General features: G+C 40.4%; 1 protein-coding gene across 2 annotated transcripts in view; it reads left to right on the forward strand.

Moving 5' to 3' along the window:
• The window catches only part of trpc7b (transient receptor potential cation channel, subfamily C, member 7b), a gene marked incomplete at both ends in the record, with an annotated part of 45,703 nt that extends 22,473 nt beyond the window's left edge, over positions 1-23,230 (forward strand). The window contains 8 exons of one of the 2 annotated variants that reach the window (XM_083915577.1): positions 975-1,191; positions 3,030-3,263; positions 5,025-5,289; positions 17,583-17,778; positions 18,071-18,298; positions 21,904-21,984; positions 22,768-22,843; positions 23,091-23,230. In XM_083915577.1, the coding sequence (XP_083771703.1) occupies positions 975-1,191; positions 3,030-3,263; positions 5,025-5,289; positions 17,583-17,778; positions 18,071-18,298; positions 21,904-21,984; positions 22,768-22,843; positions 23,091-23,230 (1,437 nt within the window). The remainder of the gene's footprint in view (positions 1-974; positions 1,192-3,029; positions 3,264-5,024; positions 5,290-17,582; positions 17,779-18,070; positions 18,299-21,903; positions 21,985-22,767; positions 22,844-23,090) is intronic. The other variant, XM_083915578.1, reaches the window with a different exon arrangement.
• Positions 23,231-24,749: the final 1,519 nt, after the last annotated feature.

Raw genomic sequence — 24,749 nt, forward strand, 5'->3', positions numbered from 1 at the left:
CAATTATCTGTTAGCCATGTTTGAGATATTTACTATGGTGTGTTCGCACCAAACGCACCAAGCTAGCTTTTCACATCTGAATGACAAATGGCATATTTCACCAGTTCAACTAGTTCAACTCGAGCGAGAAATGTGCGTGACGCTGTATTGCAAAGACCTATAAGTGTTGAGCAAGGTTAGAAATATGAATTTCAAAAGTTGTTTGCTTGTCATTTTGTGGACAGACCTTACAAAGCATTTAATCAGACAAAATGTAGTTATTTTTGGCATACTTTTGATCCGCTAATTACACTTAAATCGCAGAAAATTCTGTACCTTAAGTAGCATTGGAAACAACAGTTATCCAGACAAACTTCCCGGAATTCGCAGAACTGCATGCACCTCAGGTATAAAGCAGCACATGTGGTTATTTCGGCCAAGTAATGCAAATTAATACAAATAAATATAAATGATCCCAATATGTTCCCAAGCTGTAACTTGCGTGAGTAACACAATGCAAAAGTTCACTCGCGTTTGGGTTTAACACAGCATTAGGAGTCGGGAGGACCAAAACGGAGAGTGAATATCGTACTTAGTCCAGAAACACATTGGAATGCCGATGTTGCTTTATAATCTTTAAATCTTTAATGTTGTACTCCTTTAGATTTTGTTAATAGTGATGGTGCTGACAACGGTTTGTCTGCCAGCCCAGATCGATGCTGCGTTCACTTGCAATCAGAGTACAAATCAGTTTACAAAAGAGCAAAGAAATAAGTCAATACACATAGCGACCATGAATGCAACAAGATCGAGGACTCTGAAAGAACAGGATTGCCTGCAATTACACCTTACTGCCAAAGAGGATGCTAGAAACAAGGTATCTCAATTATTACGGAGAGCAACTATTAATCACTTAGTCCTAAGTTAATATTTGGGAACCACAGATACACTTTGGAACATACATCTTATTATATCCTCAATCTTCTCTCTTCCAGCTTGGACAGATCCTGCGAAGCCCCTTCATGAAATTCGTGGCTCACGCTGTCTCCTTCACCATCTTCTTGGGTCTGCTGGTTGTCAACGCCTCAGACCGCTTTGAGGGTGTCAAGAACCTGCCCAATGAGACCATCACAGACCACCCGCGACAGGTGTTTCGGGTCAAGACCACCCAGTTCTCCTGGACAGAGATGTTGATCATGAAGTGGGTGTTGGGTAAGTCGCTTTCTAGGGTGTTTGGAATGCTGCACAGTTGCAGCCAATTAAAATGCAAATAGATTTTAGACACTGTTGAAGCAGATTCTCTGTCATGATAAAAAAAATAACCTTGATACAGAATACAAGAGAGTTAACGCAAAATGTTTTATCTGTCTTTATTTGTCTTATACATTAAGTTTTAAAAGGAGACCTATTTGTGCTTAATTTTAGGTTCATACTTGGATTTTGTGTTTCCACTAGAACATGTTTATATACTTTAGTTCGTTTTTTTTTTTTTTTTTAACTGTCTCTTTAAGCCCCCCTCCCAACAAAGCCAAGTCTGTTCTGATTGGTCAGCATTTACGAGTCTTTCGCATATGTGCTCTCACTGTCTCCGTGCTGTCCATCATTGCTGCCAGGGAATGTCTGTAACAGAGAATGGCGGCACTTTCTACCGTGAAAAATCACAAATAAAGGCTTCAAAACCAATTCAACGTATTCCAGTACGTCAACTTTACAGGTTCCCCAGACGTTCGCACGGAGCTACATGTAGCAGTGTATGTAAAATACTGTATATATATATGACATAAAATAAGGAGAAGCATAATAGGTTCTCCTCAATCAATATAGATGTACTAAATCAACATTCTACCAATGGTTTCTGTTACAACACAACTCCATCCGCATAAGTTATTAAAGTTTGTAGAAAGAGTCTGTGAACTTTTATGCCCAGCTTTGATATGAGGCAGCTTAATGCAGCACTTTACCAACCAAGTGGATGAAAGCTGAGGTTATAGAAATACAACAATTCATTCACTTTTATCTTCCAAAGATCAAATGGAAGTTGCCTGGTTGGATGCAGCACAGGCCAGAGTTGTTGAGTCTTAACGATAAGCTGGATGGAAATTTGGAGGTTGACCTGAGAAGCGGTGCTGAGGAAATATTGGAGGGAGGGATGGAGAAAAAGTAAAATGGATGAAAGATGGGAGCTGGGGAGATGGATGAAAGCAAAGGGATGGCTGGAGTGTATGGCATACAAGAAGACAGGCATGAAGACACAGATAGACGGGGATGACTGATCTGTCAGACCTCAGCTGTTTCCCATCTGCTGATGTTCTTCCTTTCATCTACAGATACACACATATAATAACATTATGGGAGTGGTTTGTGTACGTTGGTGCACAAATGTTCCTGGTTTTATTTGTTTACGTGTAATGGCACCATACTTTGCCCCATCTGCGGTAATTTTTGGCAGCAGGTGCTTGTGTGTGTTTTTTTGTGTATGTGCCGCTTTTGTATTCTATGAGTGGTGGAGAAGGGTAATTGTAATTCCAGCAACCTGCTTTGAAGGCCCGGTAATTGTTAGCGAGATGATACTGATCAGGGCGCCTTTTCAGTAAGCAATTTTCTCCTTGTTTTGGCTCCAAATAGGGAATGACAGAGTGGTTGCGTAGGAGGATTTTTTTTTCCATTTTGTGTATGTGTGTGTATGTGTGTGTGTGTGTGTGTGTGTGTGTGTGTGTGTGTGTGTGTGTGTGTGTGTATGTGTGTGTATGTGTGTGTGTGTGTGTGTGTGTGTGTGTGTGTGTGTGTGTGTGTGTGTGTGTGTGTGTGTGTGTGTGTGTGTGTGTGTGTGTGTGAGCTATAAGTGTGATGTCTGAATGGTTGAGTATAAATTATAAACTTTGTTGTCAACATCTGTGTGTACGCATGTTTCTTTGCAGCGGTACCTGTGCATGTTTACAATGCATGCGAGGGCCTCTTCCTTAGCTTGTATATATTTCATGTGTACTGTATTGCCCGTCTTTTCACAATATACTGTATCTGTGTGTTTATTTGTGTCTCCTCGTCCTCAGGTATGATTTGGTCAGAATGTAAGGAGATCTGGACCGACGGACCCAGAGAGTACATCATGCACCTGTGGAACGTTCTGGATTTTGGCATGTTGTCTATCTTTGTGGCGTCTTTCACGGCACGCTTCATGGCGTTCCTCAAGGCATCCAAAGCCCAGCAGTATGTGGACATGCACGTACCAGACGATGACCTCAGCAACGCCTCGCTGCCTGAAGAAGTCGCCTACTTCACTTTCGGTAGGCATTTACTCCAAAAATATGATGACAATGCTAAGGAGTTTACGTATTTCTCTAGTGTTGACTAGAGGTTACTTGTGGACAGAGTCTGAGTTCCTGCAGCTCTTTTCTTTGTTTTGTTAGCCATTGTGACTGCCACTAGTCCTAACTACAATTCTTTTGATGTTTAATCTGAAATAAATAATAGTTTCTGTTCCACAAAATGGCGATTTCTTATTTACCATACCATGTTTTCTCAGGAAAGACCAGTTTGACACCACATAATAAAATGTAGAAGCTTTATATAAGGTGTTTCAATCATTGTTGTGCTACATCCGTCGCTGATAAGGTGAATCAGGTGAGTATTTGTTTAAAAATGTCATGAAAAACTAAAAACCTGAGCAGGGATACAAGAAGATGAACGTGTGTTTGTCATTTTGAAAAAAAATGTCAATGTTGCATGCTTTCGTCAAGATTTAGCAAAAATGTAATGAATTAAATATACTTTATTTCAAACCTTTAAATAAAACAAAATACTGTGCATAAACCAACTCGAGATATTCACACATATTTGTGCACATTCTCCTCCATAGATAGATAGATAGATAGATAGATAGATAGATAGATAGATAGATAGATAGATAGATAGATAGATAGATAGATAGATAGATAGATAGATAGATAGATAGATAACTTTATTTATCCCCGAGGGGAAATTAGGTCATCGTAGCAGCGGTACAGAGCAATCAAAAGTACTAAAATAAGATAAAATATAAAATACAAAATATGAACAACAATAAAATAGAATAAAATAGAAGTACAGTATTGCAGATAAAACACTATATTAAAATGTGCAATGTGGATTTTAATGTGCAAGTGAGAAAGAGCAGATATACATATACAGTATACTTAGGTAGACATAAACTCCACAGATAAGCAAACAGAGCAAACGGTTATTTTCGTAAATGTATATATATTTTTAATCACAATATAATTAAGCGCCGATCGATGAGAGAAAACCACTTCTACCCCTCCTACCTTCCCTACTCTATCTGCCTTTCTTGTAAATATACAACTGCCTGCTCCTCTCCACTATATCCACTGGATACATTTCAGAATATTAAAGACTCAGGAAAACTTAAGATCAAAGAAAATATAGACTTTTAGTTCCAGAAGCAACTCCTCTACAACGTGTTCAAACATGCTGCATGCTGCTTGACTGTAGACTTCTTGGTGGCCTATTAAGAGAACCTTCATCAGTGCTGTCATCTGGTGGCCTGACTCTGTCATGACATCAATATTTAGATGAAAATGTACTGTACTGTACATCACTGTCAGTTATTATCCCCATAAGCTGTTCACCATAAGTCTCCACATCTGCACTGACAAATACACATTGTTTATGATTTTGTTTACTCCTTGTCACAATTGGAGTGACAGCAAAATAGTATTTCTTTCTACTTATTTTTTCTCTATGTGGTGTTTACATTGTTTGTACAATGTCATTTAGATCCAACTCTGACCAAAAGTTTGTCCAGAAGGGGAAAAAAAATGAAGGATAGTTATATTTACAAATGCAGCTGTGGATAATTGTGGCCGGTCATTTCAACATTAATGTTGGAGCTATACTAGGTTTTATTCAGTGTGAAACTGAGGACCCATTTTATTGTCCAAATGGGCGAAAAAACAGTTTCCCACAAACACAAACAATTAAACAACACCCTCTGGTGTCTGCAGTGGTTCAATAAGATGATACATTGACAGCTTTTCTTTCTCCTCCAGCCAGGAACAAGTGGCGGCCCTCAGACCCCCAGATTATCTCAGAAGGCCTTTACGCCATCGCGGTGGTGCTGAGCTTCTCGCGCATCGCCTACATCCTGCCAGCCAATGAGAGCTTTGGCCCACTGCAGATCTCACTGGGGCGCACAGTCAAAGATATCTTCAAGTTCATGGTCATCTTCATCATGGTGTTTGTGGCATTCATGATTGGCATGTTCAACCTGTACTCTTACTACCTGGGAGCCAAGTACAATCCTGCCTTCACCACGTGAGTTGTGCCTGGCTGAGAGAGTGACTGTGATTAGATGGTTATTTTTAAACATATGTTTATATCTGCATGTGTGCATCTTTTCCACTCTCTGACAAACATCCACAAACACTTACACAAACATGGTGTAGCTAGAATTGTGAATTGTGGTTTTATATCACAGCTTTAACAAAGTCATGCATATGAAATCTGTCTTTTCCCCAGCTCCATGATGTGTTTACTGTACTGTAGAATAGAGATCTACTCTGCTGTAACTCTCATATAAACAGAACCATTTTTGACTAAAGCTAAAATATAAGTGGAATTAAGATGGCAACTGCTGCCAAAATAGAAAAGAATAAATACATTATAAATAAATGACTCGATAAATAAATGAATATGCCATGAAATGTTAAAGTTAAAACTATAATGTGACATAAATTGATATTTCAGTTTTAATTAGCTTCTTTTTTTTACCTTTGTATTCATTCCCATATTTATTTACCGGCCTAGTCAGCTCCATCTGGGCCATTTGATGACATGTACCATGAATGTCAGTATGTAGGTGCACTACAGTTGTACAGTAGCGGAGATAGATACTGCGCCGCAACAGTGCCTAACCTCAACAGTAGCGATGCACGTGTCGACCCACAGGAGGGTCTAAAACTGACAAAGCAGCATTCAGACTAGCCTAAGTTGTTACTAACTTACATTGCATTCAATGGTATACCTTTTCTCTATCTCTCTTCCTCTCTCGCCCCCCTTAAATAAGTGTATGCACTGCCGGGTGCTGCAGTCCGTCTCTGTCCTTCTCTCTACAGACAATTGTGCTACTTTAATGTAGCTTATAAAGTTGACGATTTCTGGGACAAGTCGTTTCTGAGTGTAAGTAAATCAACTCATACAAGAAGATGCCGAAGCCTCTTTTTCTTCCAGAAGGCTGGCTGCTGTGAAATGTGAAATCATACACAGGGGCGGCGTTACACCGCCTCTTGCCTTTGGTTGGTCCAGTGTGAATAAACAAAGTGGGCGTTGCAGTGTTACTTCATTGCGGCACTGTTGTGGACATTCTGTGTGGCAGGGGCTTGAGTAAGACAAATTGAGTGGGACACATTATTGTTATAGCTGATAACTAAAAATCATCCTGTGACAACAATCCTCAGTACTCTAAATGCACTAAACCTGCTGAAGTGTTGCCTTTATCTTAATTTTCAAGGTCATCCATTTTTACCGACAAGTCGTAGTGTCATACTATCAAACTGCTTGTACAGCAATAACCTGTCCAACAAGTCCCGCAACACATCAATCTGAATATCACATCTGCCTCCTTCTTATCCACGTGTCTGCAACACCATTCTTTTACATCTGTTGCAAACTGAGTGACAGCGGATCTTTCACTGTCATATATTTGTGGTGAAGTTATCCATCTTGGGCTGCTGACACAATATTTCAGCGAGTCTGTATATCATCATTCATCCCAAAATGAAAACTCTCTCTGAAGTTTTTCTGTCACATATCATTATTCATGTTCTCAGAGGAAGACATCTGCAGATTTAAACAGACGACATTACACCATTTCTCCTCAATCCATTAGAGCAAAGCATTGCTTTACAAGTTGCTCTGTAATTACTCTGTCATTTTCTAAAAAAACCTATGTTCAGTAATTGCAGTTTTTCATCTGGTACATTAAGGTTCACAGTTAGTTGCAAGAAAGCATGTCGCACATACTGGAGCTTTGTCATTTTGCAAGCTTGATAATAAAGCATCCCACAATGTTAGGGCATGTTCAAAACCAATATGTGCATTTGCAGTTTTTTAATCAGTGAAGAACACAAAGTGTGACTTGAATGTGTGCACTCAGTTGATTTTGTTTTAATAGGCTTTCCAACCATGACACACTGCTCCGAAGTGTCAACATCTGTCTCCTCATAAGCATGAACCTTGTGCTGTTGGCTTGTTTGTCGTTGCCTTAATCCCAGCAGTTTTCTGCACCGCAGTTTGCTTGCATAATGATTAAGACCTTTTCAGCTTCTTTGGTCCAGTTCTTTTTTTGCACTTTTTTACTTTTTTTGCAAGCTTTATGGTGATTGTGATTCCGTTTTCTGTAATTATACCAGACTGCTTGCCTGTCCATCTGCCTTTGCTTAAGTATGTTTACTTGATACAGGGGCATATCTCTATAGTATGTGTGTAACTAAGCTTAGCCTATAAACACTGGCCATTTAAATACCTTTACTAAGGATGATCAAGTCAGAAAGTTAGGAAATAAAAACAGTGTAATATCACACTCCTACTGCTGATGTGCTACATAAAAGTAGTGTACCGTAATTTCCGGACTATAAGCCACTACTTTTTTCCCTCGTTCTGGTCCCTGAGGCTTATACAACGGTGCGGCTTTTCTACGGCTTACGGTAACCAGGGGCGCGCTACCGAGGATGCGCGAGACCGAGGCAGACATCTGGCGCCAGGTAACGAGAGCAAAACAAAGAGTAGGAGAGCTTCAGCGACAGTTTGCGCGAAGGAAGTGTTCATGCAAACACCCTCAACATGGAAAACAAACGGAGAAGTGCATATGATGCTGCTTTTAAGTTAAAGGCAATCGATCTGGCTGTCAAAGAAGGAAATAGAGCTGCTGCACGTACCCTTGACATCAATGAATGGCTGGTTATTTTGATAACGTAAACGGCCGCGGGACTGCACTTTTACTGCCGTGTTACAGGCGAGCACTTTGTATTACTTTGCTCCGTTGTATTATTTGTACTCTGCACGAATGCTGTTCGCCATGTCAAAGATGTGAAAGTTTGATTGAATGATTGAAAGATTTATTGTTAATAAATGGGACGCTTTGCGTTCCCAAACAGTCATCTCTGTCCCGACAATCCCCTCCGTGGTAGCAGGAACCCCTATATACTACGGTAATTACACATCAAAACGCCTGCGGTTTATAGTCGGGTGCGGCTTTTATATGGAGCAATCTGTATTTTACCCTAAATTTAGCTGGTGAGGCTTATAGTCAGGTGCGCTTTATAGTCCTGAAATTACGGTATTTATGTATGTATTTGTTTAGCCGTAGCTGTTTATTTAAATGCACGGGATGTTTGACCGCCATTATCCTCCATTTTTTCTATTACCTGTGAGGTATGTAAAGCCTGGGAAACATTTCAGTGTTTATGAACAGCTGAACATTCACTTTGATCGAATCACTGATCATAAAAGGTGGGTGATTGCACTTCTTTCCCATGCTGACTTATCGACTTACTGACTTGTGCTGTGCATATACAGTAGCTCTTCTTCTGAACCATATCACATGGCTCTTAGAGGCTGCAAGTTTCGCTTGGCTGCTCACATGGAGCCAAAGATCCAGGCAACATGATGGGCGGACAGACAGCAGCGGCAGGAGACGGAGTTAACTGACAGAAAGGCAGGCAGAAGCAGTTACTAATGGAGTTGAAATGGACAGACAGAAAGATTGTGGTCACAACCTGAGAGGCAGATATAATGAAGACTTTTCAAAAAGCAAAGACAAGTACAGAAAAAACCCCGGGCCCCACAGATTGAAGTGCCTTATCATTACCATTACACAGTCGTCTCTATCACAGCTGCATGATCCAGCTTTGTCCTCTTTATCAACTCTCCTCTCTACTTTAGAGATCAATGAGGGTGTTTTAAAAAAATCAGTATTTGCACAGCTGTGACAAAAATAGAAACTATTTCCGCTCCGACCTCTTTTTATGCAAGGAACTGTCCTTGCCTCTAAATGAGCCGCGCTGATCTTCCTCTGACATTTTTTAAATTGCTAACTTCCGGCAGTGGAAGTTGTAGTATAAAGATGGTTTCAGTGTGACAAAAAAAATCTTTTCAGATTCTGTTGTTGTCAGTCTTGCCACCAGGGGTCAGTGTGGCTCCAGCTTGTCTGTAGAGTGTTTGACAGAGCGAAAGTCCATTGTGCAGAGAGACAGTATTGAAATTATTTTTGCACCGTCTCATTTTTGTAATCTGTTTTGTCCAATATTGTGTCGATAATTGTCTTGCAGTATGTACACTGTGATGCATTTTTGTGTTTTGTTTGTGTCTGTGCATGTTTACTTAACTGGCCCACTCAGTTTAATTATTAGGTGTGACTGCAATATGTTTGTGTACAATTGTTGATAATAGTCTCACCTATGCTGTGCACAAACTGTGAAGAACAGTCTCCCATCATTCATCTCCATTCTTCCTGTCAACCAGCACTGTGTGTGTGTGTGAGAGAGAGAGAGAGAGAGAGGTTTGATGGAGGGCAAAGAAAGGGCTGGTCCTGTTCTGATACAGGAACATGAGGAAGTGCCAGGTGTAGGGAGAAATGATACCCCAAGTGGGGCCACTCAGGCTGGGTGGGTCGAGAGAGTGATGTGAGGGGAAGGAGAGTGGGGTATGATGTAGAAATGAGTTAGAGGATATCACTCTCACACTCACTCACACACACAAGCTAAAACTCACCCACATATACACGTATATGCACAGCTGGATAGGGCTTAATGAAGACTGAGGAGCAATAGCCACACATACTCAAACCCCTGAGGCACGAAGGCACAGACAGCTATCTGACTCACACAATTAAAAAACACACACACACACCACATGCCCTTTGTTTAATGCCCATGCATTTATGTGCAAATAAACTTGATAAGTGACATATACAAAGGGCACGCTCATACAAACATATTCACACATCCTCTCCCTCAATGTGTGTCTATAACAAGTGCTTAGGGGGAAATTAAAACATTTATGTTCAGATCGATTCACACACATGCACATCGTGATTCTGATTTGGACATTGGTGGACCTGTCTCTATGTTCTAGTCAACCATGCATGACACCATAGCATAGAGAGACAGACAGAGAGGGAGAGCACAGGGCAGGTAAAGGCAGAAAAAGGGAGAGATGGATGGAATACAGTGTTTTGAAACAGTCAGAGGTGGACATTGTGCATATTTTTGGGCAGAATAAAAATAAAAAGACAGGGTGTCAGGGGACCTCTGAAACAAATCAAAAATAATGATTATACAGATGCTGAAGTGAAACATTGGAAATAATACTGAATATATACAGCACATTCATAGGGAGAGCAAACAGCAGTGCGACAAAACAGGGAGGTAAAGTCCTTTGGAATGAGGAGGGAGATTGAGGGAATGAGGGATGAAAAGAGAACCACAGGGAAAGATGTGTATGCAGGTGTTGTTGAACCAGCTGTTTGTTCGTGCAAAATGTGGGAGAGCAGCCAGAATGCATAGACAAAGGAGGGAAAAGAGAGAGGATGAGAGAAGGTCAGGCTGACTCATTCTACCATTTGGAAAGGTAGGAAGAAATCAGATATTAGAATATATATTTTGTTCTTTTATTCCCAGTTGTTAATTATTTTTACTTGTTCATTTATATGCTGTTTATATACCACAATGTGTTATTTTATCTTGTGTTGGAGGAATTACGTTTCTTTGCAAACGTGGACCTTTTTGCATACTAGTGAACATGTATGTATTTTCATTGAATTGAAAGACTAAGCATGAGCACTGAGACGGTACCGGCAAGGCATATCAGATTAAAGCCAAGGACAAAGCCTTGTAATGCAATGTAAACTAGAAAAGTGCACTCAGTAGAGTGCAGGTCTCCACCAGGTGTGTCTCCCTCTCCCCTCCGAAACAAAGAAAAATCGAATCACACTCTCCTGGTCGAGCCCTGCACAGGACTGTTAACTTTATCCCGCTCCCACTGAATTTCTGTCTACTCCCGCCCATACCGGCATTCATTCTGACCATGTAAAAATGCCTTGCCACGCTCAGAAGAGTTCATCAATACACAGGCATCTGCCCCCCATTTGGTTTTAGGGATATTTTTATTTGGTAAAACAGCATCCCCAGCCGGGGCATCAATAACAGAAGTGTGGGGAGAGGAGAAGTGAACGATACCGTACACATGCTCTTTTGTGGATGATGTGTTTGCTGAATTACATGAGATGCTTGAACAGATTCAGAAAAGATGGTGGAACTAATTTTATCAGTAACCATATAGCTGCTTTGTTATTTTCCTTGTTTTTTTGTTTTTTTTTACAGAATATAGCTGATACAGACACCAGAAGCATGGGACGCCAATCCCAATGCAGTCTGTTGTGTTCAGCCTTTACCAGTCAAGCACATCTGAGAGATACACACATAACAGAAAAAGAATGCCTTCATGTGGTGTGACCAATATGGGCTGAAATGTTCGGACCAGTAGCTTGAGTGTGTGCCAATTTTCTGTATATTTCAGCAAATTCTTCCATTATCATGACAGATGATGTCAAGCATTCAGTGTACCCTCTTGGTGAGATGTAATTCCTCTGAAATAACACTGAGACCATGACTTGACATTTCACCAAGTCTTTGTACTGAAATGTATTCCTTTAGTTGAGTTAAGAGGCTAAAGAGCAGAGTTTCATATTTGGTCATGGGAACATTAGGCCATAACGTGAAGAATGAATTACCTGTAGATACATTGATCATTCAATGTTGATGTGGGCCCCTCATTTCTGACTCATTTTTGGCGAGTGAAACCGTCATTATCAGTGTAGGAGCCATATTGTTCATTTTCTGTTTTGTTTATGTGTGTACATTTGTGCCAATAGATGGCTGTGTTTATTAAGGCCTGTGGTTTTCTATAAAGTAATGTGGGTCCATCAGCAAAGATGCACACACTGGGAAGCCATACTGTTTTTGAACGTGTAACAGGCGAGTTGATTGTGAGTTCATTGTGAATTCAGTAAAGAAGTTTATAGGGCCTCAGCGGTATAAAATAAAGTAACACCAGAGGAAAGGTAAATGTTTGGACATTCTACTGTGTTACACTTACACCTCGTTATATACCAGCACGCATACAAGCCAGTGGAAATCAGAAGCTTGCGCGGATAGTGACTAAGGGCCATTATAATCAGATTTTATCAGCTGCAGCTTAGTTAACATTATATTCACATGAGTAGCACAACAGGCATTATTCACATACAACAAAATAAAATTCACAGACAATATTTACAACTTTGACACAAAATGGTTTTAGTGTAGGCTAAGTGCGAAGTATAAGCATGCATGGATGTAAATATGCATACGATGGCTACATACATAAGAATGTGCTAAATGATGTGCTGAAATGAGGCTGAAGCTGCATGTCCACGACAAAAAGTTAACCTTCTCACCATCTGAGGAAGCATGTAAAATGCATAAAAATAAAGTAATTGCAATTGCTGTATTCTGTTGTATTATACTAGCTCCGAGCAAGTGAGTCCCATTATTATACTTATGATAAGATTAGCCTATTTCTTTCTAAAGTAACTAAAAGTTTGCTTACCTTAGATACTTGGAGCAAGACAAAGTTTAAAGGTTTGCATTGTTTTTATTTTTCAAACAGTAGTTTTCCGTTGTAGCGTTTCATGTGAAGGGGCTTTGAGGATGTAGACTAGACATTGAATTTGGTAATTATGCCCTGTCAATTTTCCATCTGTGTTTTTGGATGACCCTTCAGTGTGACTGGCTGATATCGCACATATTAGTCACCCAAATCTAAATCACCCTACACAATGGTTTGTGCTGCTTATTTTGAAAAGATCTAGAAACAGAGACACAGACAGACAGCAAGAGATCTGGCAAAATTAAAACAGAGTGGTTGATGTCGTGCTTGATTCAGTATCAAAACACCCTAATTGCTCATCTTGTGGTGTTGTATTCCCCGCTTAATAAGACAACACATCACAATTTGCCTGAAGACCCACACCGAAGCAGCCTTCTTTTTTATCCGCTGTCTGTCACACAAATATATACGCACTCATAAACAGGCACACTCATGAGAGACACACATCTATATTTGATCTTTCTCTTTGTCTCTCTCCCTTTTTGGCTCCATCAAAGACATACACAGGCAGGCAGGCATCTCAAAGGAGCAGCATTCATTCATTCATTCAAATCTGAGGTGGGCAAGGCCCAACCCCTGCTGTCACCATGGTGACAGCTCCTTTGGCGCGACAGATTGAAAGTTAAACTCAATTTAATATTTAAAGATGTTTCGTCTAAAGTTGCCTTTCTGGCTAGAGGAGAGGAGGGGAGAGGAGAAATACAATATCTTACTAATGACTGAAGGGCAGAAGGATGGTTGGAGGCGCTGATAAAGTCTACATTTACATTTTCATCTGGCCAATGCGAGATTGCTGCAGATTAAACAAAGAGGAGGAATATATGAAAGGGGAAGAAATAATTAAAAAATAGCTAAAAGCTATTGGGATGAAAGATCGAAAGGGTGTGAGAGAAGGAGACAGGGTGATGCGTAAAAGATAAAAAAGCAACGGCAATGGAAATATAATGAGAATATGGGTGAGAGAGATAGAGAAAACGAACATGAGGCCATAAATGATAGCGAGAGAGTGAGGAGCTAAGACAACGACCGAGACTAACTTAGAGCATAAAGCAAGAGAGGCAGAGAGCTTGTCTCGGGAGGAGGGGGTTGTTGTTTTTGGGCTGATGGTGATTGGGTTTGCCGAGGTGACTCACCAGTCCCCCGCACACACAAACACACACAAACAGTAAGTTCTTTACTGTCAGTATCTTGTAGGGATAAGGTTTTTTTTTTGTGTGTCATGCTGTTTGCATCCTATTGGGAGCTGTCACTCTTAATAACAGATAATAACATCTCTGTCTCTAGATGCTCACAGTCCCTGCTGATTCACTGCCTGATGTACAATTATATTATAACACACATACACACACACACACACACACTCACATACACACAAGTTTAAAATGAAATAATCTCATCGTTACGTTGTTAAAAAGTCTTCCATTATCCAGAGCATCGAGTGTCTCGTATATCTCAGTTATAATACACACATGACCAGTACCTGAGCTGACATTAGCAAAAGACAAATGCAAATTGATTCGAGTTGATCTCCGAGGATGCATTTTAAATTTTTCATAATTGCACTTCCTCCCAGAGAGGCATCTCACACAGATTCTAGTGAAGCAAAACGAGCGGAAAACGAGGTGAGCAAAACAAATGATGGCGCACAGCATCACTGGCTGCTTGTGCGTCAGCATTATCCAGTATGGAAAAAGGCTCTTTACTCTCATGCAAAATCAAATATCTCTGTTTTGTTTCTTTAGTTTTCTCTCCTAAATTCTGTTTTGTTTTTTGGGGGGGGGGGCTTGCATCACAATCAACCTGGTGTCAGATGCTTCACTTCTATATTCTATCGGTATTTGTGTATTATGAATAGAAGTGAGGAGGTGTAAATGTATGTTGCTATATTAGTACGTTTAACATGGATGGTTCAATCAGTAACGCTGCCAACAGATATATGTCATACATAATTTTAGGACTTTGTATGAAACTACCAGTCTGCCCAGGAGAACAGATGAACAGTGTGAATAAATAGCCAACTACGTGGTGAGTGTGTACTTTTAATTGCGTGTGTTGGCATTTGTCACTGCCAGTGATGGGTTTAATGGCACATCAATGTTGCCTGGAACAAAGCCCTCCCTTATTATCTACACTCACCTTTTTATATGAGAAAAAAAGTAAATGGAGTGAGCATTTTAGCATTATATTGATATTATTAATACTTGGAGCTCAAAATGGATTTGTTCTCTAATTATAATCTCCATACTGTATATATTTATAGCATATGGCTATTTCCTAAAGGCAGTTTATACGGGCGAACCCGGTATGTCGTAAACTTTTAAAAATTTCAGTCGAAAATAATCGTTCATTCAGCATTGGCCAGCACTAGTTCATCTGTATGCACGCCTGCTAATGCCAGGGACTTTGGATCCCCTGCAGTACACTCAAAAAAGCATTGCTTGTGAACATGATAGAGGCATTGCGTTCATCAGCACAACATGAATGGCAAAAACTATTTAGTAAAGAATTTCTAGGAGACAGTTTATGGTCTGATCAGATTTCAAAGAGGCCACCAACTGTTCTGATTGGTGCAGAAAGAAATATTAAACATCATATTTTTCAAACTGAATCCCACCCACTTTAAACCAAAGAGAAAAACAGAAATGTGAAATAACCAAAGCTGTTCTGTGCAACAAAAAAAAATCAAATCTTATTATTCCACATGAATATGGCATTAAGTCTATGAGGGTGGAGTCTGAAATAGTGACTCTTATGGTAGCATGCGTGTTTTTCTGTACGTTCAATGTTCAGCGTATAATACAAAGCTCTGCGCATAACCTCACATCTAAATGATCATCATGTGGGTTAGCAGTGGTCCTTGGCTTAATATCATAAGGATATCTGTCATGTTAGTAGGTGAGCAGATGGAGAAATCAGTGACAATGGGATGTGTTTTCCATTTGAGAGCATGTTTGAAGTTCATAGGAAAAATGGTGTATACAGAAATTAAAAGCTATTATTGCATGGTGAATACTGACCATTAATCATGTCAACTAAGGTTCAGCGATGCACAGGGAATAGATGCTGCGGACAGATACCTCAAGGCTAGTCTGATAGAGAAAGTCATTTAGAAGAAGTCTTTCTAATGAGCAAAAAATAATGATTGTTCTATGCTTAACGTGATGCAAGAAAAGTCACAGTTAAGGGGTTTTCAATATCCAAGTAATTGCAGCGTTTCATCTGTCTATCTCTACCTCGTGGAAGCACTCAATGTGTTCCTTGTGTGTTTTTTAAAGAGAATGTGATGGATTAAGGCACGGCATATTGTCAGATGTTTTGCAGCGGAGTTAGATAGAACAGACACAGATCTGGTCTTGAAGGTTAAAGAATGTACTTTGAAAGGTCAAACTGAAGTACTCTGAAGAGTCTCTGTTTTCGTGTGTGTGTGTGTGTGTGTGTGTGTGTGTGTGTGTGAGTGTTTGCGTCTGTCTTTTTATGCATGTGAGGTTGTTTCTTTCTCTGTGTCTTCACCTAGCTCTCTGCTTGCCAATGAAACTATGTCTCTCTGAAAGAAGTTAAATTGGAAGACACCCACAGCCTCAGACGAGGAGCCTATAGAGCTTCTCTTCCCTTAACCTCCTTCCACCTCCAGCGCCTCCAGCAATTCAACCAGACGGCTTCCTCCCTACTGAGCCCCCTTCTGTCATCTCAAGCCCATGCTCCTGGAATATTTAACAGACATGTCTTCTGAATGTCAATGTTGACAGCCCTCCAGCTTTATGCTGTTGTACCTTGGGTCAGTTTCAGAGAATGATCCTTCAGGCTGTGCAGGCATTTGACTGTGGATCTCAGTGGGGGGGGCTACATTTTTTTTAAATGGAACAAAATGAGCAGTCGGATTTTTCATATTGAGAGGAAAAGCGGAACGCATTTCATCCACAACTCTACAATGGACAGTCCCAGTGAATTTAATTCACAATTAACATTTGACCATCATGAAAAATCATTTCATTTATCTTTCTAGATACATCATTGATCCCTCCCCCCCAAAAAAGGCTACATACATATTCTATATATTCTCAGATTCATACTCATACAGTATTTGGGGTTTCTACTAGAGATCGGAGAATCTCAGAAAAGAATGAGTTGAAAGGAAAAGAAAGAGACATGTTTCACATTCATTTTCTTCGTTTTATCTTCAGGTTTTCTAAGGAATGACTGTAACGGCACTGTGGAGGCACTTTCTACTTATATATAGTATAGTTGTGACATCACATCTGTACAGAAGTCCTGACTGCTCGTTTAAAGACACAGTTTCTTAATACAGATTGTGTGCATTTCTCTGTGGATTGATCGTTTTATATAGCACCTCGACCTGCTTTATCATCAAAAAACACATGTAAATGTCACTTTTAGTATATGGGACCTTTAAGTTAAGGAGTGAAAAACCAACCTTTATTGTTTACCCGTGAACTGCAGTGACATTCCAGTATTTTGTGTAAAGGTCAACACAGGACAAAGCTACAGGCTTAACTGAACTGACTTCTATAAAACCAAATGATCTCAAGTTGAGTCAATTTCTGCATTGCAGAAGTCAAACATGTTGTTTTGTGTGTGCGTGTGCGTGTGCGTGTGCGTGTGCGTGTGCGTGTGCGTGTGCGTGTGCGTGTGCGTGTGCGTGTGCGTGTGCGTGTGTGTGTGTGTGTGTGTGTGTAAGGGATAAGTGGGATAATGTTCAAATCGGACATGACTCATCAGTTATTTCATCAGTGCCACCTCATAAACCCCACAATATTAAAATGCATGCATGTGTGTGTTTGAGTGGGAGAGCAATTAGCTGATAACACTGTGGGCATTTATGTGTGTGTTGACTGTCACGTACTGTTTTCTCAATGCCACGTCCTCTCTCTCTTTCCTTCCAGGGTGGAGGAGAGTTTTAAGACTCTGTTCTGGTCGATCTTCGGGCTGTCTGAAGTGATCTCAGTGGTGCTGAAGTACGACCATAAGTTCATAGAGAACATCGGCTACGTACTGTACGGAGTCTATAATGTCACGATGGTGGTCGTCCTTCTCAACATGCTCATTGCTATGATCAACAGCTCGTACCAGGAGATAGAGGTGCATAAATAAGATGGTCAGTCAATTTAGAAAGGGTGTGATGTTGTCAGCAAGACAATATGGATCATTGTTTAATCACCTCTAAGTGTGCAGGAGAATTACAGAGTGAGTTGAAAATACCACAAGCCTTAACAAGTCAATACAATGGCAACAAACAAAAGCACAGAATACAAGATAAAAGTGGGAAACTCGTTGGGAAGTTGTCACCAAAAGACAATCTGATATTTTTTTGTGAGTCTTCATCAGCCCTGCTTATTTCAAATGCATTTTCTGCCCCCGTCTGCCTCTGCAGGAGGATGCCGACGTGGAGTGGAAGTTTGCCCGAGCCAAGTTGTGGCTCTCCTATTTTGATGAGGGACGCACCCTTCCCGTCCCCTTCAACCTGGTTCCCAGCCCAAAGTCGTTCTACTACCTGGTCCTCCGCATCAAGAATTGCCTGATACGCCTCTGCAAAGCCAACAGCCGTCGTCATAACAACGAGCTGGAGCTTGGCATGCTGAACTCACAGGGCAAGGTCAGTGTCGGTAAACCCTTTGATTACTAATCTCATGACGAATAATAACATTATTAATATTAATATTATTAATATTAATATTAATAACATTATTAATATTAAACATTATTAATATTCTATTTTGTATTTTATTTTGTATACATTAAAGACTAATGTGCTTAGTTTTATTTTTGCCATATAATATTCATTTATTAGCATTATTCCATTTTATCATTTTAGGATTATATTATTGTATTGTATTCTCATCTTTTGAGTTTTCTGTTTTATTATTGTTCTATTATAATATGTTCATTATTTAAAGATTTCTTCTGGCTTTTTATGCCTTTATTCGATAGTACAGTTGGAGTTTGACAGGAAATCGGGGAAAGACTGAGAGGGGGGGGGGGCGATTTGCAGCAAAGGGCCACAGGTCAGAATCGAACCTGGGTTGCTGCGGCAAGGACTTTTTGCCTCTGTTTATGGGGCACCCGCTCTACCAGGTGACCTACTGGGCACCCCTACAAAGTGTCTATAATCATGTTCCTTGGGGACGCTTTTGCAAAGCACAGGTGGCCAGTGGCCAATTAATAAACAAACATTAATAATATGTGACAGATAAAGTTAACCTTTTATACAGCAATTGTCATGTGGCAAATCAAACACATGGTTTAGGATTGGTATGCGGTGGCATTATAAAGGCAAATTAAATTTTTCATTGAGTCGCCTTTTTTCAATCTTTGGACGTCTGCCGTCCTCACTTGTCTTTGCCAAGAGGCAGATCTAATACAAGCAGCCCTGCCAAGGTCAGGTGTACCTCTGTTGTGTGGTCCAGGGGATCATCCACTGGCGCTGTTTTTTAATTAACAAGCTTCCTATTTTGATGGCACTTTATTACATTTAGCATACAAAAAAGAAATCCTAGTGTGAATCCATTTATTTTCATAGTGAATTAGAAAAGGGTTTTGGGTTGGTTATCCCTGTACTAAATAATAGGCTGATTCTCTTCATGTCAGTATTATTATCCTTTCTAAGTGCTAAATTCAACTATTCCTATGTATTTCAGGAACTGCATTGGTAGCCAATCATTCTAAACTAATTACTGACAGCATATATAACTTGCTGTTTTTCTTGCCTCCAATTACAGACAAACAGTATAATGAAGTAAAAGTTTACACAGAAAAAGCAAGTTACGATCAACAATTTCAAATTGAATTTGGTTCCATTCCTCTGAAGTTTATTCTTTGCTTTTGGGCCCTTTCTATACAGATATTCCTCTTTGGCAGGCTCCTCCCCATCTTAATGATGTTACGGTCTGTTTTCCACTGGCCTTCAGTTAAAGAACGGTTGAAATATTTTAAAAGGGCAAAGGATAAGTTCAGTCAGGGCTCAAGTCCTTGGTCAACTGTTTTTTAATCATTTTCAGCGTGCTCAGATGGCCTTGTGGTTAAGACCCAGAAAATACATAATATTCCTACTGCACGCCTGACATGCAAAGTTCAAGCTTCGTTCATTTTCACACGTTCTCGCTCTCAAGGATTGTCCATCAAAATAAAAATCACAAAGCTTTGCATGAAGAAAACAGAATAGCCCAACACAGAATGAATCTTAGTGCTGGCCTTGTCTGCAGGCATTTCTCCTTGTCTGCAGGCATGTCTGATTCCTCGGCTCAAATTGCTCACCCCAGCGCTTTGGCCAAGCTATTAGTAAGACCATTGTCTTCCTGCGTCTGCTCAAATGCCTGGGTAGGTTTCAGATGGGGACAAGATGGGTTACACCCCGCTGCCTCTGTAAGCTCCTGAAATTCTCTGCAGCTCTGACAGTTTAACCGTAGAACCAAGCAGGTGCAGCAATAGATCGATACATAAGCTCACACAATGCAGCGTCAAGAATGTCAAGCGTGATTGGGAGAAGATGGTGTGATCTTTCTGAATCAGTTATTATTTTCTCTCAGTCTTTTGGTCCATGTTTCTCATGTGGGATATCCACTGTTCGAAGAAAGTGATGCACCACATGGACGCTAATTGTGTCAAAGCTGCATGTGTTTCAGAAAGATAGCGAGAAGTGAAAAACTTGACTGAGCCTCTGGCAATATTTTTTAATGAACGTTTGTATATAGGTTTAATTTAAAAAAGTAATAAGTTCATGTTTGTTCAGCAAGTATATCAAGTATATGTGTGTGTGGTTGCACACAGTGGTTGATACTTAGACCCTCTAGTAAGTTCACTGTAGTTGGGTCGATTAATAATAAAAAAATAATTAAAACATAATAATAATTTCAGTTAAATGGAGGCAGCAGAGGCCAACAAAGCAGGTTAATAATAAAAACTAGATCACAGCGCACACAAGAAAGATATTTAAGTTTTGTTAGATGGGCATTGGTAAACCTCTGCAATGTGTTCCTCACATCCACATCAAAAAAGAAGCAGTACTCGCCAGCTGCTATTCAATGAAGCTGGAGTAGATAAAGACATTAATTTGCCTCTCACAAATCACAAATCATTTGTATTTCAGAAGGTGCCCTCTGTTCTGCAAAGTAGTAAAAAAGTATTGTACATTTTGTTCTTTCAGATAGCACAGTAGATTTCCTTGCTAAATGAAAAAAAATTAATGAGAGCACAAGGGAATGTAGCCCTGACTGATCTCTACTATAAGTAACTGTTTATATATGACATTTACTCCACTAAACTGATTCTTTTTCTTGAAGGTTGCTAGAGAAGTTGTATTATGAACTAATCATTTTCTGTTATGATGTATAGCATTTTAGAATGATCTTTTCTCAATGTAATGCATACACATTCAATATTTTATCAATTTTCACATATGTACATGTACATTATACAGGTATATTCATCATTTTGAAAGTTTGGTTGCTCTCTAAGATAAAGCGAATGGTCTTTAACATTGAAAACTGTGATTTGGCTTTAGCTTAAAATAGAGCCAGACCAGTATATCGACCGATAATATGAAACCTCCGGCATAGGATGGATTTGTCAGAAGGCTACAAAGAGCAAAAACACAGTGTAGCTGTGTTCACCACTGCCCTTACATGCTAACAAACATAAATAAATAGTGCTACCTAACGTCACACTTAACATACATTCTGATACATCTGCTAGTTGCTGATTTTGGTGTACAACAGTCTCCTCAGACTCCTCAGAAATTGATCATAGCAGAGCATTTCACATAATTTTAAACTTGTCTGGAGGAGGACTTTAAACTTTAAAGCTTTGTCAGTTAATCTTAAAAAAAGCAACAAAAAAAACGTAAATGTTGCATGTTTTTCATTATTAACCTCTTGTGCCGAGTGTCTATTATGAGTAGGCACACTCAAGTTAAAACTAATTTTGACACTGCAGCGCTGAAATGACACACAAGCTACAAAGCAAGGACATGGAATGGGAAGGCATCTAGAAATTAGTTAATAAAGATTCACTCTGGTCAAGTGATGCTGTCTATTCTCTTTGAAGACACCTGTGAGCACTAGATACAAACACTTAGCCCTGCCTTTCATTGCTGTTTTGTTTTGCCAGAGGGCTAACACCCTTTTTAAAAACTCCCTTTATAGAAGATCACTCAACCCTGAAATTTGACATTAACACTGCACTGTTGTCTGCGTCTTGCTGTTGCAACAGGATGAACACCTCAGGACTTATCCACGCCCAGGAGAAGAGTTCATCCCCAAAAAATCTAGTGAACAACCGACCAGATACCAGGTAAGACAGAGCGAAGGGTGAGCTGAGCAAAGATGAGACAGAGCAGACACTGATGCTGTATAAAACGCAATATGCGTGTGCGTGTGTGTGTGTGTGTGGGGGGGGGGGGGCACAGGAGAGAGTAGATGATCTCTTATTGTGAAGTGTTACTGGTAGGGAGATGAGCTAGAGACAACAGAGAGGAAAGAATCTGAATGGAAATGTATCGACTGAAAAGAAGGCAGGATTGAACAGCCGATTGTGAGTGAAAGAGGGAGAGAAGGAATGGAAAAAAGAAATAGAAAGCAAAGGAGCAAGGCTGAAAAAGCCTCTAATGAGCTGTTTGAGGGAGATCGAAAGCAGGCAGTCGGCAAATGAGCTCAAAGTGTCACGCTGAGGAGGGAAGAGATGCTCTTCTCCTGTGTCTGCATGCCCTTCACCTTTTTCCCTGAGGGAAATCTAACTTCCTTCGCCGGTCGACCACGCTTTCGTGTCAACACTCTAAGATGGTGTGTGTTGTTTTTCCTTCAACATCTACAAATACACAGGTTCACACATGCCAAGCATTGAGATGTCACTTAATTAGACATTTGTATGTGAGGTGACAGGTATATAGTCATATCCAGAGTATATGCAGGGATTGACTGCCTTTGCGGCAGCTGCGAGGCGTCCGTATTGGCTACAGATCAATACGCGACATTTCACACTCGGCGACACAGTGCAGTTCTCTTATCACTGTGTCTTGTCACATCACCTCATCATTTTCTCTCTATTTAATCTTCTGCTTTCCTCTCCTCTACATAGAATATCATGAAGCGCCTGATTAAGCGGTATGTGCTAAAGGCTCAAGTGGACAGAGAGAGCGATGAAGTCAATGAAGGTAAAAACGTTCTCTTCATTAAGGCCCACTCTCGTTGTGTCCTTATTTGCTCAGGGCGTGCGTGTGCGCATGAGTGTGTCTGGAGTATAAGTGAGTGTACAGAGTTACCGTGTGTGTGTGAGATAAAGGTCATGTGTGTGTGTTTGTGTGTGTGGCCGCATATATTCGTATATACCTGGCCTACTTGTCTGTATTTGCTAAGGTTTACGTACCCTGATTGTTGTGTCCGTGTGTGACTGTGCTGTAGGTGAGCTGAAAGAGATCAAGCAAGACATTTCCAGCCTCCGTTACGAGCTCCTGGAGGAGAAGTCTGACGCCGCCGGAGAGCTGGCTCTGCTCATCCAACAACTCGGCGACAAGTTTGGCAAGAACACCATGAGACACTGACAGGACTCACAAGAAGGAGAGAGAGGGAAGGAGGGAGGGGAGATGTGAAGGGGGGGGGGGAGCAGGGTCAGGGAAGGTGTTTTTTTAAGACCTTGATAGGGGAAGTGGGAGAAAAAGGGAGAGAGGTTTATGTAAGAGAAGAAAGTAGAGGAAAAGAGAAACAAACTGCGCACAGAGTGAAAATGTGCTAACTTAAAGCAAAAGAAAAGTGTTTTGTTTATGCAATGACCAATTAGGGAAGAATGTGGAAAGAATATAGCTGCGACTGCAAGTGAATGTGAGGTCAAAGGGGGTCAGAGGTGAAAATAAACGCAGCCGGAGGAGCTTTTGTTCTCGGTTGAATTCTAATTAAAGGCAACGTCTTCAGGGAGCAAGAGAGGAAGACACAGGCTCGCAGGCTGGGTGGGAGATAGAGGGAGACGAAGGAGGAGGAGAACACAAGCACTGTGAGATATGAATTGGCTCCACGAGGGCCCCCACATCCGCTGCCAAGAGATATCAGTGTATCACAAACTTGGAGGAAGGGCCGGAGGGTGAGAGGGGTGGGGGGACAAGAAAGAAAGATCTCTGGAAAAAAAACTGCCACTGTTATTCACACCAGAAAGGCTGGCTTTGTTTTTATGTCTTCACATTGTCAGGACAATTTTGTCACGATAGTGATGCCTGTCGACTGTACACCCCTTTATACAGCAGGCTATCTAATTAATACATTTCCATCCACAATGCACTTATGATCAGGATTCAGATGATTCAGGAAAAAAAACTGTGAAACAGTGTAGGATTGATGCACTCTTTTAAAAGTCATTAAAGCTCCCTTCCGATTGCAGCTCCATGTGAACTGTCTCCAAGAGATCTTATGTTCGTAGAAATTGACTTTGTAGAATTCTAAAAAAGTGCAGATAATATTACTCCATACAGCACGAATTGTACTTCACTCAGAATGATTTCAAATGTACTAAGTAAGCACATGCTGCCAAAAAGCATGCAATTATGGGTAACTCATGAATAGCAAATACAAACAGGATTTCCAAAAACACATTTCACATGACACCTCTCCCACTCTGTTTAAAGTTGAGGTCTCCCACATATTTAAGCCAATGAAAATGTTCAATATGACCTTGAAAACAGTTGTGGATGTTCTTCTTTTCATCGTGCCTTTGCAGCACAGTGTCTCTGTTGTCTAAGATAGTAACCAAAAAGCAACATGGCCTCATTAAGTTGTGTTTACAGCTACAGTAAAAAGCAGGAGGTCACTGCTGATGAGGAGCAGATAGAGGCAGAACAACTTACACTTTTTTGAAAGGGCAACCAGAAATTTGTGAGATGAGAAAATGTGGGAGATATGGGATTTTAGTCTTCTGGAACAAGAGTGCAATCATTTGGCTACAAAACACAGATTGTGCTGTAAAAGCCGTGTGGAGTAATTTTATGGTTTTGTTTGTCTTTTATAAAAGTATTGGACAAAGCGCAGCACAGCTCACTCGTTGCATTAGACTTGAGCAGTGATTTGACAGACATG

Source organism: Echiichthys vipera (assembly GCF_963691815.1).
Source record: "Echiichthys vipera genome assembly, chromosome: 6".
NCBI classification, from domain to species: Eukaryota; Metazoa; Chordata; class Actinopteri; order Perciformes; family Trachinidae; genus Echiichthys; species Echiichthys vipera.